The sequence below is a fragment of the Solanum lycopersicum genome, chromosome 3 (assembly GCF_036512215.1).
Source record: "Solanum lycopersicum chromosome 3, SLM_r2.1".
Taxonomy (NCBI): Eukaryota; Viridiplantae; Streptophyta; class Magnoliopsida; order Solanales; family Solanaceae; genus Solanum; species Solanum lycopersicum.
The window spans coordinates 52,221,781-52,243,655 of record NC_090802.1 but is presented as its reverse complement, the minus strand read 5'-3'; the positions used below and the strand labels follow the sequence as shown (position 1 = coordinate 52,243,655).

The following is a 21,875-nucleotide window of genomic DNA, read 5'->3' as shown; positions in this document are numbered from 1 at the left end:
ATATTTGTATAAAATTAATATAGAGCACCCAATGAATAAATCATATAGTTGGCTCAATAGTTCTAGGATGGTACTTAAAACTCTTTTAGTGTTGTTGTACCAAGGTTCAAATCTCATTGTTAACACATAACGGGTACAGAACACTGCCATTGAATATGATCATAATATATCCCGACATGCTTGTTGCATGTATTTGGAGCCGCAATCTTACACAGATGCTGATTTCAAAAGCTCACTAAATAGCACGTAATTAATTCTTAAATTAATGAAATTTATATTGTTTGCCCCGATACTAACCATGATCATTGGTTTGTTGGTATAAAAGGTGGAATGGACTAGCCCACCACATTTGGGCCATATTGTAAGTTGGACACTCAAGTTGTTCAGTTGACATATTGGGTCCATCCTACAAACAGCAACAGCTTCATCAACTTGGCCTCTTTACATTCATCAATGCATTTGCGCCCACAATTTCAAGATATTTTTTTGAGTTTTACCATAAAGTTTCTTTGGTCGGCCACAACATTTGTTCCTTATTTTCTTGAGATTGATAACAATGTGTTTGAAAATATTGTGGTTACATCTCAATTAATTCTTTTGATACTAGTATACATATGTGCAGTTATGCATATATACCAAAGATTATATAGATAAAACATAACCTAGTTACAGCCTGGTGTAGATAAAACGCCGTGCTAGGCCAAACCAACCCTATAGAGAGAGAGGCGAACGTGATTTTGATATGTATCCTAAATACATGTGAATCGCACTAGACACATATATTTGGTGTGATTAATCATATATACATAAGAAAGTGGCGAGCGAGCACAGTCGAAAATAATGCATCTAAAATAAATTTGACCTCATATAATATGATATTCGACATGTATTTAGACGTATTTAAACATATTAAAAATTGATAAGATACGTAACAATGCAAATAAAAATATATCTAATTAATTAACTTCTAAACTAGTGATATTTACGTAAGTATCTCAAAAAAATTATGCTCGATTGCGTTTTTTGCTTTGTCCTTATCATGAATAAAGTCCAAAAGTAGAATACTCCTTTCAAAGAAGCACTAATGGAGACCATAAATTAGTTATAAACTTTTTTGGTTTTGGATGTAATACGACTATGAATATTTTTTTTTTGGATATTTTGTTTACAAGATCATGGGAAATCCCATCTCATGAGAAGAATATACACGTGTCAGGATCCCACATCATTTTGAAGAAAAACTTTTTTAGATATTTTAGAACTTTTGTTTGGTCTTGTTAGTAGTGGCATAATTTGCATTTGAGGTCATGAGAAATTCTATCCACTATACAAAAGTAGTAATAGTTGTGGACTTGTAGTAGTACCAAGAATACAGGTAGAAGAGCATAAAGTTTTGGCCCTTAATTCCATTTCTTATAAGCTAAAGTCAGTGCTTCTATGATTGCACCATAGAAAGCGATGTTTTTATTAAATAGCTCTTATTTTATTATTTCGACTGTTTCAATTTACGTGACATACTTTGAATTTTGAAAGTCAAATTGTTAATTATAGTTATTTGAATCTCAAAATCTAAAAAAATATCACATAAACTAAAACAAAGAGAGTATATGCGGTATGCAAAAGGAAATTTGCTTAAGTTATGCATTTGAATTACCTGATTTAAGATTCATCATCCTCCACTATGGGAATTTGCTTCATTTACGCATTTGAATTGGGGACTCAAGTAATATAAGATAGCGACATATTTTTTTTATTTTATATTATCAGTGTAGTTTAGTTTAATTTATCAGATTATGGAATGATATTATTAATATATATTTTTATCACTGTCATTTACGTGAGGATTAATTTAATTAATTCAAATTTAAAAATGGGCTTAAAGTGACAAAATAGTATAAATGGTTTATTTGGTACATTCACCATCGATTTTTACCTGCGTCATATACTAAAAATAGTTATTTTACTTTACTTGTTTAGTTTGAAAAATAAACAATGATAATTTGGTGCACAAAATATCTCGCATTATTAAAACTCATGGAGGGTCATGCTGCGATTCAAAAGGTGTGATACAGACAATCTATCATAATATAAACATTAGTAATTGCTACCACGACTTGAACTCGCGACCTATTGGTTAAATTTGATAAATTTGATCTAGTTGCTTCATTTCTACGTATGTATTTACTTGTATAATAGTAGATTCTACTACCACACATTTATTTATTAAAGTATACATAACATAATACATTTGTGGATTTGGTAGATAGTAAATAATTATTGTATAAAGGCAATTGATAGGTAGCCATAATGATTCAAGGATCACCTTTCAAAGATGCTCTAAGATATTTTCCAGGGGGGCAAATTACTAGGCGCTACAAATTAGCTTCAATACTTTTTTCTTGGTTTGTAATATTTAATTATGGGTGCAAACTCATTACCTCCATTGATTTGAATTAGTGTAATAAGAAGTTTTGTTTTTTGTTTTTTAAGTGCTCTTGATAAAGAGAACTTTATCAATTTCAAATTCGAGCTCTCTGGTTAAAAAAATAATGTTATCATTTTAATCTTTTCTTTTGATGCTAAAAGTCTTAATCCACTTTTTTCGCAAAAGATTTTTTTGGGTGGGGTGGGGTGGGGGTGGGGGTGGGGGGATTGGGGAAGGAGGAATGGTAAGTGAATTATAACGTGGGGAATCAAACACTCACCAACAAAATAGAAATTCAGATAACTAATCAATTGAGATATTTGCGAAAGTTGATTTACATAATAACGTTCATATATAGTGCAAGTTCATGGAAATGAAAATGATAACGTTGAAATTGTGCTTTTTCTTTTCATTTTGGACTAGTGATTTAACTTATGAAACTGTGGACAACACTTGCAACACGATAATCAATTATTGTTTTAAAACATTAATTATTGCTCTAACACACACTTATATTCAGACAAAGATTTGGAAATCATTTACATGACATTTTTAAAATATACTGTATTAATTACACTGGTGTCCCTTCTTGTATATCAGTGTATAGCTTCCTTATATACTGTGTATATCTAAGATGATATATATGATACACATATGTGTTATACATTTATTATAGTCACGTATTACAAATTCCAAGTTGGCTCTAGCTCAGTAATTGGCCTGTTGCCTCCAAATTAGTCCAAATAGCCTACAATCTATCTCAATTATTGTATATAGCTCGATATCATCCTTAAAATTTCGGTGGAATTCGAATACATTAAAAAATATCTCGACACATCAGGTCTCGATTTTGATAATATGTTGCTCGATGTTTCGATATATCGTATCTTGATTTTGGGTACTTCAACTATTCGATACATCCTATAAATATATCGATAAAGTGATGTATTCGCTTGATACATCACATAAAGTGATGTATTCAGAATAGGATAAAAGTTTTTTTTGTAATTTTTTCAAATGAGGAAATTTTATAAATATAAATAACTTATTTTACTTTTTTATTTTTTTAAAAAAAAGTGTCGCAGATGGACTTTGACCTGCCATTTTTTTTTTCAAATGGCCAACCATGTTAATGGTCGTTTGGATATAAATTAGTTGATATTTGAAGTTAATTAATTAATATAATAATACATTTGAAAGTTTATATTAGGTATGAAAATGAATGGAGAATTGCGAGTAGAAGCCTTATGAAAAGTTGGAAATAAAGTGACTTTATGGTGGTATTTGACTAGGTTAAAAGTTCAGATATAAATTTAATAACTTGACAATTTTTGTTTGACTGTATGTTAGAGTGGGTAAAAGTCTCATACTATTATAGAACAGACTGAAAAATATCTATATGAATACTTAGACAATTCTCCTTATAACTAATTTTAGGATTGAATTAAATCTAAAAATCATATCTCTACATGATATTAATCAAACATTTCGACTTCACCTCATCCTAATGGATTGATCAGAATTCACAATGATGGACTTATCTAAGATATTTTAATTGCCTCAAAGGACAAGACATGGTGAAATTTGTGGTGAATTTTAAATTGCAAAAGTAGGAAGGGGCGGTGGTGCAAATCATGCACATTATTCACAAGTGCTTCATTACGGCCCACGCCCTCTCTAAATGTCACGAGTGGATACTGCCCGGACCCAATCAATCAATCAATAATCTTTTTCTTTCTTTTTCCTATACATTCAAAAAAAAAATAAAAAAAATCAATGACTAAATACCAATTTCTTCTTATACTATATATAAACCCCCATGCATATAGCTAAGGCATTCAAATAACAACCATTTTTTAAAAAAAAGAGCATTTCCCTTTGTGCTAACCTTATCATTACCTTGTGCTACTAGCTTAAAAATGCATTCGAAATTCATCAATTTCGCTCTTTTTATATTTATTCTCTTTACTGTCTCCGCTGGTTCTTTAGCCCTTGGCCCGATCGGCGGAAGGAAGATGAGCTCGAATACCGAGATGGGATCACCTAGCTCAGGTAGTGGTGCGGCTCATGGCCCTAATTGGGATTACAATTGGGGTTGGGGTTCAAGCCCGAGCGGAGGATGGGGTTATGGCTCGGGCTCGGGTAGGTCTCCTAATGGATTCGCCCGAGGCTGGGGTTTTGGTTCCGGATCAGGGAGCGGGTCTGGATCGGGATATGGTTATGGTTACGCAAGCGGTGGGGCTCATGGTGGTGGTTATGGAGCTGGAAGTGGTTCGGGTGGTAGTGGAGGAGGTTTTGGTTCGGGAAGTGGTGGTTCACCATCAGTTCCCGAACGTCATGGGTAAATTAAAACTTTGTATCCTAATATGTTGTGTATGGCGTAAAATATAACTATAGGGATGTATTATGACTTGAACTACGTGCAATATTTAGTATTTTGTTAGTACTATGTTATATAGCTCATGTGGTGTATACGATATTATTAATAATATAAGATGAATGTTTTCATATGCTCAAAAACATCTTTTTTTTAAAAAAGGCACGATGAGTGCCTATTCTTTTTTCCATGAAAGTTAAGTTCATTCTTGTTTTGTTTGAATTTGTTTTTCTTAGTTATAACTTATAATTTGGTTTATCAAAGAATTTTTTTTCCAAATATTTTGAATTGTAAACTCTTATACTCCAAATCAATACAAATAGATTGAATTATAGATGGAGTATATGGTATGAAGGACTTATACGTGTATGTAGGAGCGGTTCATCCTGTTCACATGAAATCATGTTTTTCTTTTAAAATCATATATAATAGTGTTATATTTTTTTAAAAAAAATATTTACATATAAATATATGAATAGACACTCGAAGTATCACACAATATCATGAGATAATGATTGGGTGCACCTCTCTAAGGGACGTAAGAAATTTGAATATTTTATTTATCTTGTTTTATTTTTCTTTTTAAAATTGGGTAACACCACTCTAAATGATTTGGATAGATAAAAGAAAAAATTAGACCTATACAATTTTAAAATTTCAACTATTTTTAATGATAAGAACTTAAATATCAAATCAGTTAAATCTATATCTTAAATTTATCTATTTTTTTTTAAATAATAATAATAATGCACTCAACCACTTAAAATCCTAAATACCCCTATACTAGGGAGAGCTATTTTCCAATTTTTAATTAGAGTAATAATTAGTGTGTGCTGATTATGAGCACGGGTAGTTTATGGTCTAAATAATAACTAGTGGGAGTAGGTTCGTTTGTTGGGTAAAGGGCTATTTGAACAAGTACTTTTGTGGTTGTAATTAATTATGTCTATGTGTACTTATTTCACATGTTTGGCCAACTCTCATATATAAAGTGAGTTCTCATATCCTTGACAATGCAAGCATATCTTTTTGTTTGTTGATTTTTTTAATTTGATTGGAAATTTTAAAAAATATAAATAAATTTTTATATGGTGAAGTTTTAAAAAGAAAATTATTTATATTAATGTTATACTAAAAATAAGAATTTACGATAATATTGTTTGAATTTTTTATTCTTTCATTAAAAATTTTTGCTTCAACCAAAATTGTTTATTTTACTATTTTAAAAATTATTATTTCAGTATCTTTATTAAATTAAATATTGACTATTATATAAATCCTTGGTATCCTAAAACACTGGGTAGTTTTGAGGAAAGGATTAAAATAGTCTTTTTTTTCTTGGGTTAAGGTTCAAAGTAATCCTTGAATTTTCATATAGAGTACTAATAGTTCTTCATGTTTGCAATATTGGTGCACTTTTAGTCCTCCTTCAAAATTTTACCTATTTTTAGCACTATAACTTACGTATGAGATGTTCAATAATCATTTTATCTATTTAATAAAAATAACAACTCCATATGAAAGAATGTGAGAAGAAAAATACTTTATTTTGTTTAGTAGAAATCGTATTGCAGGTAAAGTCAAGAGGTTTATCACGATAATTTCATGTGCAATTGTACAATTTTTTCTTTTTCCGCAAATTCATATGTTAAGATGTTTTTTGTTTAGATGCAGTAATATTTTTAGTGAACAAAACAACGTGTTTTTCTTATCACCTTCTCTCAGATAGAGTTATTATTTCTATTATATATATATATATATAAAGATGATTGAACATTCCTTATATAAAATTTTAGATAAAATTAATGTTAAAAAATAGGCAAATTTTTACGGAAGGATCAAAAGTGCACTAATATTGCAAACATGAGGGACTATTAGTGCTTCATTTGAAAACTCAAGGATCACTTTGAGCCTTAGCCCAAAGGTGAGGGACTATTTTGAGCTTTTCCTCGGTAATTTTAGCATTAAATATGGCGTATTTTGGATAGTTTTATTTCTGTTCGTTTATGAGAAACCTCGTATAAATAGCGGATTTAGGATTTTTGTAACCAATTTTTAAATTAAAAAATTAAAAGTGAAATAAATGAAATGTGAAACTCAGAATTTTTGTTTAGGGGGTTTAGAAAAAAGAACTAAAAAAAAGTGAAATATATGAAAAAAATAAAATAAAAATTGAATTTAGAACTTTGTTTAGTAGTTCGGAGAAATAAACTAAAAAAAAAATAAAATAAAGAAATTTGAACTCTTGACATGAAATTTAACTTCAAAAAGATCTGCCACTAGCTATTAAGTTTCTCCTTGATATTATGGGTTCAAAATATATATCTTATATGTATCCTGTAATTTGGCTTTTCCTTTCTTTTTGGTATAATATTCCTTTCCTATTAATGTTATTTTCTTTTTATTATTAAAAATTACATTGGCAAGTTAAAGTTGGTGGCCTCTGACCAATTCACATATACTTACGTATTTGTGGTCATGAGGTTAATAAAGTTTGAATCTTTATTTATTTTATTTTATTATTTTGTTTATTAGTATGTTACAAGAATTGATTTTTATCGTATGAGACACTTTTATGCATCTTTTATATAGATCTTTTGTGTACAAAGGGTTGATAATAAACTTTGAGATGTTTTGTTCACATGCATAGAAATTAACAGAAAATGAAAAGACTACAAAATATGATCAATAACCATTTCATCCTCTGGTGAATATTTGATGGAATTTCAAATAACCATTTCATCATGGAAAAATGATATTTTCAAGTTAGGCAAATTTGTTAATAGTTAGTGATGAATTGTAGAGATGAAATCTTATTTTTGTATTAAATCAAATTGTACAAAATCACATATTGATTTTGACTACTAAACTTACCCTAGAAATAAAATTATTATTTTACATTTTGTTTATTATTTTGGATTAGTTTGTTTAAATATAATTTTAATGAAAAAAAAGTTTCAAGAGGATTTTAGAATCAAAACAAACAAATAGCGGCTCCCTCTTTCTCTATTACTTGACATTTTCTTAAATAGATTTTACTTCATTAAAGAAGATTGAAATAAAAGTAACTATGGTTTGTTTTGCATAATACATTTAAAAAAGTTAATATTGTCGCTCTTTTCCGTAATATTATTTATAGTGCTGTCAATTTAGGCTCACTTTTCAATGACCACTTTTACTCTTCATTTTCTATATTTGGAGAGTAAAATAGAGAATGAACAATCCAATCAATTTCTATATCACTCTCTATTTTTCAAATATAAAAAGGTGAATAGTAATTCTTCAAATATTCACATTGTCTATTTTACTTTTTGACTATTTTATTATTATTTCTATTACTTTCTAATTAACATATTATTTTATATATAAAGTCATTAATTAAATATCTAATATTCGTACTTCTTTTTAAATGTAATGTAATATAATATTTTTAAAAATATATTATTTAATATATAGTACTTTCATTTCCGAAATAATAGTACTTTAAATTTTTTCTAATTTTCATCAATGATATAATTTAATTTTATTATTAATTTTCACTATAAAGAATAAACACAATTAAAATTATAAGATGAAAACTTTAATTTAAAAATAAAATACATAATATGATAATTTAAATACAACATAATAATACAATATATAACATTATAATTTAAATACAAGATAAAATACAATACATAACATAATAATTAATTTGAAATGAAGCAAAAATCATGCCGAAAAGATGTTGAACGTGTATTCAGAATTTTACAATCACGTTTTGCAATTATAATAAGACCGTCATGTTTTTGAGGAAATGAATTGCTACATGAATAATAACTAAATGTATTATACTGCACAAGATGATAATTGAGGGTGAACATGATCTTAATTCACCAATTTAAGATATCGTAGATATTCATACTCCAACTACGAAAATGGTCTTCGATTTAAATAATTTTTAGCTATACATAAAAAAAATTAAGGACAATGATGTTCATTTAGAACTCCGTATGCATTAATAGATCATTTATAGAAACAACATAATAATTTTAAAAATTGAGTGCTTATGTGATTGTATTTCCATCTCATTAGAATTTGTCCATACTAGTATATTTTCTTGAAATTTATGTTATTAAAAATTTAGAATAAAATATCATTTTATATATTTTTGAAAAAATTAAATGTTATATCACATGAAAATTATATAAGGTAATTATTGAGAAAAGAAATAAGGGATTTAAATTATGAAATAAGAAAATAAAAAAGAAATAGAAATAATAATAATAATAATAATAATAATAATAATAATAATAATAATAAAGAGAGAAGAATATATTTTTAGAGAGTAAAACAAAGTATTAGGTTGGAGTTGGTTCTCTTAAAAAAATAAAAAACTCTATATTTGGAGAGTAAAACGGAGGTAGGGTTGGAGATGCCCTAAATAGCCCATCAAATTTGGAATGAGAGAGTGATTTTAAATATGAGTAACATTTGGGTATTGTAAATTTTCTGAGTTAATAACTTTGATGATCACTCAACTATCAATTCTTTCTCACAGAAAGTCACTCAACTTTCACTTTCAACTCAAAAGTCATTCAACTATTGCTTCTTTGCACAGAAAGTCACTCAACGTATTTAATTATTTTTTTCACTAAAATTTGCTGACATGTAATTTTTATTTTAGCCAAAATTTTAAGAATTAAATATATATCCATTTAATGACCTGTCCCATTCAACCCAAGTCGCTAAAGATGAGTAATATTAAACCTTTTATTTTATCGTTAATTCCCCAAAACATTCAATCTTAATTAGCTCCTTCTTTCTCCTAAGTGTTCTTCTTTCTCTCTTCTTTTTTTCCTAAATCATTACCATTAATGATCCAGCACACTCTCAGTGGAGGAGTCAGAATTTTTCACGAAGGGTGTTTAAGTGTTAAAGTGAATCTGCTCTTCTTACAAAGTTAAAAAAAAATTGCTAGTAGTGAAATCCGAACACATAAATAGTTAAAATTTTTGCACCTTTATTCTTTCAAGGCTCCTGAAACCACTAGACTACATCACATTGTTGTGTCAAGGGTGTCCAAAATATGTTATTTAACCACTTAAATTTATCATTTTACTTGTATATACGATATAGTATTACGACGAAGGATGTTTAATTGGACACCCTGACACTAGTGTAACTACGCCACACTCTATTTGTTCTTCAATTGTAAACCCTTTCTTCCTACGCATACAATTTTTTGTTTGTCATTTTCTCCTCTATTGATTGGGAGGTTTATGCTTTTCATTATATTATAGTGATTGATACTATCAATAAATTTTCTCTATGGGAGATGTCATCTTCTAGATGAAATTTCTGGACATTTAAAAACAAGAGGTGAATGTTAGCATTTCACAGAGTTGCTGATTTAAATCCTCGAACTTTTTAATTTGTTTAGAAGATTGTTTTTCTGATAAAGTCATTTTCCATGCATTCATACGTACAGTGGGAGAAGAGGGGAGCTCTTCATGGAGGATCTCGTGCAACGTCAATTGTATCGTCGAATGATATCCAAAATAAAACTAAATCTGACTATCTAAATTATTTTGAAAAAGATAATATTTTTGCTCTTAACGTTGATGTTTCAAATAGTGTTTTAACTTTACAAAAGTACACAAAAAGAAAAACAAATGAGAAGGAAAATGCCCAGGAGGAAATGAGACTAAGCAAGTTATCAATAGCATTACATTTGATATAAGACAATTAAAATCGATATATTTAGTATAGCTACACATTTTGTATCTTGTAACATTCATTTGTAACATTCATATGAAGTTATAATCACATCAAATAAAACAGTTCAAATCTTATTAGCAAATTAAAAATATCCTGAAATATTATTACACATAAAGCATAAAACAGAAAAAATATAATCATCAAGAATCTTTTGGAAAGAAGGTACATGTTCTTATACTGTGACCTTCTTGTCCATAACGTCCACAACAATTAGTTTTTGTTGTTAGCTTTTTATCTTGATTTTTCTTTTTCTTTTTTCTTGGTCTACCAGACATCTTTTTATATTTAGGTGGCAAGACGACTTCTTCAAAAACACAATCAAGAGCTATCCAATCATTTTTGTCTGGCATTAGTTTCATTGGTACTGCATAAGTATTTGTTAATGCATTGTGTTTATAATAATCAGCTTAGTAGGAGTGTATATCTGTTTACAAAACGGCTATTGCATGTGGACGAGGTATTTCGTCATGTTGAAATCTACCATATGAACAAGTTTTTCCCTCAGGACAAACATTGTATCTTATCACACCTTCATACACTGAAAAAATAAATTCAGAAGAGCAACAACCTACAATTATTTACAAATTAGAGAAATTTAACACATTTTTTTTGGGTTAAACAACAATATAATAAAGATAATACAAATACGTACCTTCATATTTGTCTTGACGCGTTTAAAATCAATATTTCTTCAAATCTCCTCCCCAATGTTTCCTTTGTATAAGAAACTATTTCTCTATTTTTGCAATTCCAAGAACCAAATAGAATTTTAGCTTCTTCCAAAAAGTCTATGATAGGTAGTTGTCGTGCATCAACAAGGCAACCATTTGTACATTCAACTATATTTGAAGTCATCGTTCTTCCCTGGTTCACTGTTGCATGAAACCTAGATAACCTTTCATACCCAACATCTTGAAGATACTTTTTTACTTTTCCATCTATTTTATCCAATTAAGCCATCGATTTTTCAAAATTCTCTATTCTATAAGCTTTTGCAATTGAGTGAAACAGATCACTTAGAATGGTCATGCTTCTCCTAAATTTTTAACAAACATTTTCCCAGAGGTGTCATATGCATGCAAAATGAGGAAAGTTGGATAAACAATACTTACACCTTTCTTTATGCTTTCGTTTATGTCAGATACAACACACATTTTTTTTCTCTCATTAAATGCATTCTTAAACTGTTGAAAGAACCATGTCCATAAACAATCATTTTTCATGTCAACATTTCCGTATGCCAAAGGCAATATGCAACCTTAACATAGAAACACAAAACAATATAGAATAAATAATGTCTGACTATTAAGTTAATAAATAAATAAATTCATAAACAACATGTCATACCTGCTCCATCGAGTGTATTAGCGGATACAAATGTCTCTCGATAAGCTCCACTAAGATGTGAATCATTAACAACAACAACTGGCCTACAGAACTTAGATCCTCTCATCATTGGCCTTAATGATATGAAAAGATATATAAATTCGTTGTATTCAGACTTGTGCATCCATATATATGAATTTGGATACACATTTTTCAGCATATATATGTATCTTGGCATATTTCTATATCCACAGCAGGTTTACCCCTTATCATTTTCAATGCACGCTCTTTAGCCCGCCATGCTTGCTGATAAGAAATCTCAACGCCATACATTTCCCTAACATCCTCAATTATATCGTTCGAAGTATGTTTCCTTTTATGATTTCCCAATTTTGGAGCTGTCACACCACTAACAAACCCAACAGTAGCTTGACCTTACTTAATACCCTATTCTCAATGAAATTTATGTTCACTATTAAAGTATCTCACTATGAATGTCTCTGAATTCTTTCTAACATAGCCCTTCAATTTTCAACAACAACCATCTGAATAACAAACTAACTTTGTTATTTGATCAGGTTGACCGTACTGATACATAATGCATTACGATACATCATTTCAATTACAAGATAGAATTGATATTTTCACATTATGATACTTTATTCTTTAAAGTAATCACAAATTTACTCTTAAACATTTTTCATCTACCTTTATAAATTTATACATTCATAACCAGAAAAACACCAAAACGAACAAGATATATTCTACAAACGACTATACATAACAAATAATATTAGTATATAATGGTAAACATATTACAAACAAAAATATATATTATTAGGAACATTATCATATAAATGTATAACATACCTTTTGTTATGAAATCTTTCAACTTTAAAATTGAAGTCATTCTTTATTTTGTAATTTTCTATTATCGCCTTTAGAGTTTCCTTATCCTTGTACATTTGCTTCTTTTTCACAACAAAAATATTGGTGTCTGATATATAATTTTCCACCTCCATTTCTGGTATGTAATATGTATCACCAATTTTTGATTCAATAATGCTTAGAGCCTTTGCGTCGTTTTTTCCACCCTCAACTCACACGATTGCACCTGTTGTTGCATCGAAATTTAGTATCTCAACACCTTTATCTGATGTATCAAAGCATAGAGGATACATTCAAGAATCTCACCTCATGTTTTCTTAATTTCTATGTACAATTTCAACCCCATAACAGTCCGAATACACAATGGAGATGAATTACCTTCAACAACATATATAATCTCGATATTTTTTTTCGATTCATCAATACCTAACTCAGCCGCAATTGCTGAAATAAGATTCATGAACGAAATATTTTTCCCAACCACTATTCCATTACTTTTGTATCGCTCGTATATAACATCACTTTCCCATGTTCTAGAATGTCTTAACAGGATAGAAATATTCATTTTTGAATCTTCACAAAGTGCGTCCCAAAATTTTTTAAACAAGCTTTGCGTGTTTTTTCGAAGAACAATGTGAAAGTTTTATAATTTGAAATTCACTAATGCCCGAAATCAGTTAGAGGTTTATGCAGATTGAACGGTAAATTTGTTAAACGTCCGTGTGAAACGTGGGATAAATGTAATCCCTTTTTTTATGCTGTAACTGATAACAACAAATTTTAAATACTTAAGTAACCGTCCACTCTAATTTAAGTATCGTTCAGCAAAATTATGTATCCGAATTAATATAAAAAAGGAGATTTTCGTAAATAGTGAAAGAGTAGGGAGAAAGTAATTTGTCCCTTATACTATATAATTTGCCTAATTTTTACATGTTTTTATGTATATATAGTGTATCTCGTATGTATATCTAGTATATATGCTATGTATGTCATTTGCATCCGTTTTATACCTAATATATACATGATATACAAGTTACATATGTTTTGAGATATAAGCCCCTCAAAAAATGGGGTCAAAATGATTTCGATTTCACAAATTTGAATTTAACTTCAACGTTTCATCAATGTCAAATTTATTCATTATCGAAACTTACACGTTAATGGTGGAGTTCAGATGAACTCATTGAACTGCAACCCATAGCAATGCAGAGAGAATATTGATTTTGGATGGAATGAAAAACTGTGATTCCTTTGATTACTGGTTGAGGTATATATATACATGAGAATTCCAGCTGTAAAGGAGAAACAGAAAAATTTCTAAGAAACTAATAAATCAGCTAAGCTAACTAATTAAATCTAGAATGTAATTAGCACATTAATTAATTACAATTCTCTATACATTTGTCTATTCATTTTTTCTTATTGTTTAGAATCTAATAATGCCTCGTGAGTACTTGAACTACATTTAATTTGCTTTATCAATTTGTATAATTTACGACTTTATGTTCATATTACCCATGTTATATTTTTTAATACTCCTCCATTCATTTTTAGTTGTCATGATTTCTTTTTTTAGAGTCAAACGATGAGAATTTTGATTAATATTCTATGATATATTTTGTATTCATATTGATATGCAAAAAATTGTAATTTATAGTACTTTCCGTATAGTTTTTGAATATCTAAATTTTTTGTTTAATATATCGAATTAATGTAATCTAATTTAATTTTGAAAAATTAGTTAAATCAACTTTCAGAAAACATTACAGGACAAATAAAAGTGAACGGAGAAAATATAATGAAAGGGAAGATATTCAAAATTTTAATATTCTGAATTTTGTCGAAAATGTGCAATTTTTGTTGCTATATTTTAAAAGTAGAATAATGTGATGTATTTTTAATAAAATTAGAATCTTATTTCGTCTTTCTTTATTAAAAAATCTTTGTATAATTTTGAGATAAGTTCCAAATTAGTAACAACATAACACACCATAAATTTCCAAATACAGACAAAAGATGAGATCCTTTTGGATTTTGAGTGCTTCACTTTTCTCAACTCAACGTTAAATCTTAAAGCTAACATTGATTTTGATTTTTCACTATGCTCCTTAAATCCAAATAGCCTTATGTGACAAAAAATCAAGTAGATGCCTCCATAAAGAAATAAAAAAAGAAGGATTAGATGCCTCCATAAAGAAAAAAAAAAAAGAAGGATTAGATGCCTTATATTATTATAGCTCCCAATCAAACGTCGTGTAGGCACATTTATGAGTGGTGATGAGTTTTTGAAAAAAATAAAAATAAAAGAAGGATCCAGGTTGTATTTTTATAAGAAAAAGTATTATAAATTTTTATATAATAATTAGGTGATACACTTTATTATTGAGTCCGGCCTCAAAACAAACAACTTTTTGACTCGCCCTTTATGATTTAAAACACAATATACCTCTAAGAGTCCATTTGCATTAGTGTCTAAAAAGTTGTTATAATATGTTAACATTTGTCTTTATGATATTTGAAGTTACTAACTCTATTATCCTCATGACTAATAAAACGATCATTAACTCAAAATCTCAAATTAATTGAGTTCCAATTTCTGCCGCAAAACTCATTAAGAAAAAGTTCAAAAATCGAACATGAAGAATCCACAAGTTGCAACATATAATTCTTGTTTACAACTTGATAAAGCCGGCCAAGGAGTAGTATAGAATCTTGACCTAGCTAGTGACAAAATTTAGTCTAATATTGTTTATATTATTTGTGAAACGTCTAGCTCGTGAGTGGAGGATTCATCATCGTTAACGTAACAATATTGTTGGTTGACAATTTTGAGAGGCATTGGGATTTCAAGCATCAACATCTCAGTGTGGAGATAAGAGCAATAGGTGTGGAACGTTGTGGGAGTCACATTTAATTGAAACCCTATTCCAAATAAGAAGTCCACTTCTAGTAGATTCATCTCTCTTGTGCTTATTCCACCTACTTTCCCATAGTAACCATTGTTGTAAAATCTGGAGAGAAAAAAAACATATAACATTTTCAACTTTCAAGACAATTGAAATATTTATCGCGAAAATTCAAAATTTTATGGTTTAAGTAATCTTTTTTATATTCTCAATCAGACATTTTACATTTGAATCGGAAAAACAAAGTTATTATTGCATAGGGAGCATTGTTTTAACTCCTAAGGTCATTAGATCTACCGAAGTGAATTCAGATTAACTGAGGCTCAAAAGAAAATAATTGAAATATTTACTTTTCCAAAGCATTAACATTTAAATTATGAAAAATTTGAAATGTACGTACATCTAATATCTGTTAAACAACCTTTGATCTAATTTAACATTTTAGGTTAAAATGTCATAGTGCCTTAAAAATCATAATTATGTTAACATAAGTAGGACAAATAGATCTTAAATATGATTAAATATTTGGGGGGGGGGGGGGGGGGGGCTGTAGTGGAGGATCACTGATTATAAACTTCACATCAAGGAATTAAGTTGAAAGCTACTAAAAAAGCAAATTAATTGTAACTTAATTAGTGACAGTAGCAAAGAGTTGAATGACAGCTAATAATGCCTTTCTAAAAATCAAGATTTCAGATCTACAATTGGATATTCCACTTACCAAATCATTTTTTTTAATTTTATTTTTAAAAAACAAAAACAAAATAGAAGATCAACCGACCAAAAAAAGAAAAATGTCAAAGCTACAGAGCTAGGCATAGTTAAAAAATTATAATTATGTATTGTTCACAAAGCACTAATCCTATTAATGTAGATTATATGACATTTAATATTAATGTTAATAAAAACTTTTATTTATTAGTATAAGCAAACAATATTTATTACTCTTTCACCCTTAATAAAATGATTCATAGTCACACAAAAGCTTAACTAATTTGCATTTCATAAGTAGAAGGCAAATTTAAACTAGAAATTAACTAATATTATACTATAACAATACTAATAAAATTTACATAAATCATTACTATAGAGTCCAACTAAAGTACTAATTAAATACGAAACTTTAATATTTTTTCTCTCAGAGACACACTTATACTATACTAAGGTTCTATTACACTCTGAACTTATTTTATAAATAATTTTATATTTCTTTTCGGCCGACGTAGCATTAACTGGAAAAAAAATGTCAACACATATTGGGTCTACATGATAGTGTCACGTTGGCTGAAAAGGAATAGAAAATTATATATAAAATAAATTCAGGAAGTAATAAGACCTGAGTATAATATAAGTGTGTCTCTGAGAATTCGAACACAGATTAAAGTGATGCTTATACTTTTTTTAAAAAAATATTATTTTTTTATAATAAGAATAATTCAACTTTATAATTTATCATTTACGTTAATGAAATAATTGATAGCCAGGTAAAAATGTTAGGAAGGTCAGCAGACAAAAGACAGCACATCATATCTTGTGGTGATTTTGTCTGGATTTGAAACATGGACATTTCCAAAATTCACATGTTCTTATTTGACACTATTTTTGCTTCAGGACGGCGTCGGCAACTTGGTATCTAAATATACCTTGTACGCTTTAAAAAAAATAATTAATTGCACATGTACCCAATTAGCTCCATTGCTTCTTGATTATTCCATCAAATATTTATTAAGTTTTTATTAGTATAGATACAAAATAAATTTATCTATCAAAATTTAGCTGTATTTTTAGCCTTCACATTTTAGGTGCCTTTTTTTTAATTTAAAAAAACAAAGCAATCAGTGTAGGTAAAGATAATTCTCTTAGGTTAGACACTAACAATTTATTTAAGGAATTAATGATGTAAGGTCAAGGAAGTTGGAAGAATTAGTAAGTTAACTAATTGTGTCAAAGTCAGGATACTTACAAACTACTCTTTCACAAGAGTTTTCATACTGTGTGGCACCAATTTCAAGGTAATGGTTTTTATGATTTTTTATTATTAAAAAATAATTACGTATACTTTCACTAATTTGTACTAGTATTTGTAGATGTAAAAAAAAAAAAAAACTAACAGCAGGAATCTACCTGTCTATGGGCATTCTCAAATCCAGTCCATTAAAGGATCGTTTTAGTTTAGTGTGAACGATAAAAATAATATATTTTAAAAAAAATAGTTAAAAATAAAATTTTAATATTAAACTATTTATATCATAATTATAAAATAATTTATTTTTCAAAATAATTAATTTTACAATTATTTCGAACCAAAAACAAATCATTATAATTAAGAAAGTTCTTTCTAAAGTATCTATTTTCTAAATATCAAATCATTATATAGTCATCATCCTATCCGGCAAATGACCTGTTATACTACTCACTTTACAAAGTAAACAATTACTCCAATCGTTTCAATTTATTTGACAATTATATCTGATTAACCATATTTTTTTATAAAAATCTCAAAATTGATGATCTTAAACATATCATCTCATAAGTCATAAAAAAATTTCCAAAGTGTAGAAAGTTGTGAAGCAAAACTCTGTTTCCCCCCCTATTAGCTCTGTTCTATGTTTTGTTTGTGCATATATATAATAATGTGATCGCTATCTCTATGATATTATGTGAAAAGAAAGGGAATTGAACGAACTCACATATCATCCATGAATTTAGCCGAAACCAAGACGCTTGTAATGAGTAAGCGATGAACATTGAAAGAATTGATGGGCAACAATGGCTGCATCTGTGAGAACCGATCAAGATAAATATAGGCGACGATGAAACAAGAAGGGCTACAATTTGCATATTTGAATATCCTCTCCAAGTAACTTTGGACAGAAATTGTAGGCCTACTAAGTCCATCAAATATAGAAATTTTTGATCTACTCTTCACATCATTTCGTTCAGCTACTCTTTCAACAACACAAGCCATCAAATTTAGAAATTTAGGCATTTCTTCATCACATTTATCTATTTCACCCATTGATTTGGATTACAATGTCTTTGTTTTCTTAGCTGTGAACTATCTTCTCTTTTTCTACTCTTCGTTTACTTCTATTTATAGTAATTATTTTATTAATATATACCAAATAAATAAAACTAATGAGCGTCGGTTGTAATTAAAAAAAAAAGTCCAATAGTGTAAATTATGACATTGACATTGCCAAGATATATGGCTTTGTAATTTGCACATACTTTTAAAGTTATTTATCAAATTTAATTCATCCGTTCAAACTCAACTTAATCGGCTTATATAACACTTTCGGGGGTTATTTTGTACGAAGAATAATAAAGCAGAGATTAGTAATATAGAGATTAATAATGCATAAATAAGTATCGCATAAATAATGTATATTTTTTTAATCAAGTGTTTGATTTATTAATTCCTAACTAATCTTATGTTTGGATTAAAACTCTATAAAAAGCTTAAATTGATTGATCAATTTTCAACTAAGAAAAGATAGACTATCTATTTTTAAATCCGAAAAGACCGTAAGTGATAGTTATAAAATTGAATAAACCATCTACATATATACATAAAAATTTAAAGTTGTAGTTTTAATATGTGTACAATTATATAAATTGTTTATACTACAAATAATTAGAAAATCACACACACGCACACACACACATTTATTTAGCACCAAACATCTCTCTTTAAATAATAAAAATGACAAGTTAATTTATTTAAATGAATTTATCAGAACAAATATAAAATATAAAATCAAGAATATAAATAAAAAAATTTGGGGATATAATTTTGTCTTTGTATGATTTTATTAATTAAAAAGAAATTATTTTTCATTGGTCTACTCAAGATGATAAATTGTAAAATGGCACATTTACTCGTAAACGTATGGCAGTAGAGTTTGGTATTGTTGACTTATCTTTTAAAAGAAGAAAAGTGATCAAGAAGGGGATTAACTAAATTAGAGGAGAGATTTATGTGACAAAGGGAAGATTATTATAATTTTTTAAGGGGCCTACTCTATAGTTTCACATAATAATGATGATTTTTACATAATTAATTCATATTTGTATCCCACAGGCCACAAGTATATGGTATATTAGGCATCATAGGTTATTCAGGCTTTACCTCTAAGCGTATAATAATTTGCTTTATCATCACTTAGATATATAGCAACATTATTTTATGGAATTGTTATTTTACAATTTCATATAGTTAAGTTAATAGTATAATTAGTACTAGTATAACACTTATTGATAGTCTCATTACTATTTCCTCCGTTTTTTATTACTTGACTTATGTTAGACTCACATTTTCCATTAAAATCATTTATCAAAAACTTTTGTTTAATAATTAGATAGCATTTGTAAAAATGTAGTGCTTGGAAATGTCTGATCTGACATTGGCTGTTGACATCTAACCTGCTCTTTTCATGTAATTAATTACTCCCCACATCAATCCTAATCAAACTAATTATTTTTAATAAATTCTTTTAGCATTATTAAACTTCATCTAAACGCAGCCACCGCCCACCAGAAAGCACCAAATGTTGGTAATTGTAAAATTAGTTCAATTAAGAAATCATGCTTAGAAACTATTTTAGTTAAGAGTTGGTACTTGCTTTGGAAGAATGTGAAGTTTAATCAAGCTAAAGTCAATAGGTTGATAAAAACTAAAGTAAAATGTTCATGTCATCAGTGTGAAAAAAGAAAGCAATAAGTTTGGTGAGCTTTGTTTGGATGGTTAAATTTATGTTATAACAAGGTTCGGATAGAAAAATTAGACCTGTCACTACAATAAAAATAACTTTTAGCGATATTAAATATTGACACTAATAAAGAGTGTTAAAGTCTTTACCGGTATTAGTTAAGTGTAATAACAGATAGTATTAAATAAATAGTATTAAATAATATTAGTATTTACTGTGTATTAATCCTAGTCCTATTAGGATTAGTACTCCTTAATCCTAGTCCTATTAGGATTAGTACTCCTTCCTATATCTCTCATGTATTCTCTTATTAGGTTAACAATTCAATACAATCAATATTCCTTCATGGTATCAAGAGCCAGAAAACCTAGATCTTCTTTTCTCTAGGTTTTTTTTCCTCTCTTTAGGGCACCGATCGTTCCCTCTCTTCTCTTGGGCGGCGGCTGCCATGACAACCGAGGTGGATCCTCTCGATTCACTTCTTTCTGGCGTTAAACTCCTTCTCAGGCATCTTCATGCCCTGATTCCCGAAAAATTATCAGACATAAATTACCCTACATGGAAAATCACCGTTCTTACAGCCCTTGAGGCCAATTACCTTCTCAAATACGTCGATGGAAGCACAGAACCTCCGCCGGCAGTCATCACCGCCACGGACAAATAAGAAAAAACTAATCCGGCCTATGCCGCCTGGAAAGTCGTGGATGGCCAGATCCGATCATGTTTGATTGCGGTCATCTCTCCCACGGTTCAGAAACACGTCCGATCTTACACAACTGCTTCAGCCCTGTGGACGGCCCTCGCAACATGCTATGCATCAATTTCCCACTCTCATATTTTTCAATTGCGGGATCGTCTCCACACAATTACCAAAGGCACGAAAACTATGGCGGAGTATTTAGACGATGTCTCCACCATCATCACAGCCCTCGACACAGTGAACGAAATCATTTTCGAAAAAGATCTCGTCATATGCGTCGTTCGGGGGCTCCCATCAACTTACTCCTCCATTAAACAGGCGGTTCGCATCAGTCCAACGCCCGTTGACCTGGCTACTCTCTCCTCGTGGCTAAAAAGTGAAGAAATCAACGTGGATTTGGAGAGCAAACTTCTTCTCCGAGAAGCCGCTGTTATGGAGTCGGCCACCGCCCTCACCGCAAGCTAGAACTATCGCGGGGGGTGTGGTGGCGGCCGGCAGGGGAGTCGCGGCGGCTACGGCAGAAATAGCGGAGGCCGCGGGCGCGGCGGTTGGTAGGGCAGTCGTCCGTCGTACGACGGTCAGCAGCACGGCAGCAACAACAGCCTGCCCTTCGACAGCGGCAGGCAGTCATCTTCCAACGGCGGGCAGGGCACTTACGAGCGGGATCGTCCAACTTGTCAAATCTGTCAGAAAACAGGACACACCGCTGTTCGTTGCTGGTTTCGGTACGAGGAGAGCCGAAATAGTGATAACCGTGCCAATTATGCATCTCAAGTCG

General features: G+C 29.6%; 2 protein-coding genes across 2 annotated transcripts; one reads left to right on the top strand and one right to left on the bottom strand.

Moving 5' to 3' along the window:
* The first annotated feature begins 4,458 nt into the window (after window positions 1-4,458).
* On the top strand, window positions 4,459-4,770 carry LOC101244167 (glycine-rich cell wall structural protein 2). The gene has a single exon (XM_004235145.5). The coding sequence runs from the start codon at window positions 4,459-4,461 to the stop codon at window positions 4,768-4,770; it is 312 nt and encodes a 103-aa protein (XP_004235193.2).
* A 10,606-nt stretch (window positions 4,771-15,376) lies between these two features.
* LOC101243868 (cyclin-U4-1) lies at window positions 15,377-18,751 on the bottom strand. Its single transcript, NM_001318001.1, is given in 2 exon segments — window positions 15,377-15,790; window positions 18,376-18,751. Coding segments are annotated over 2 exon segments (591 nt in total). The 5' UTR covers window positions 18,705-18,751; the 3' UTR covers window positions 15,377-15,528.
* Between the last annotated feature and the right edge of the window lie 3,124 nt (window positions 18,752-21,875).

Bases quoted from the DNA above. Each gene is read 5' to 3' on its own strand.
- LOC101244167 (XM_004235145.5), top strand. From the start codon at position 4,459: ATGGGATCACCTAGCTCAGGTAGTGGTGCGGCTCATGGCCCTAATTGG.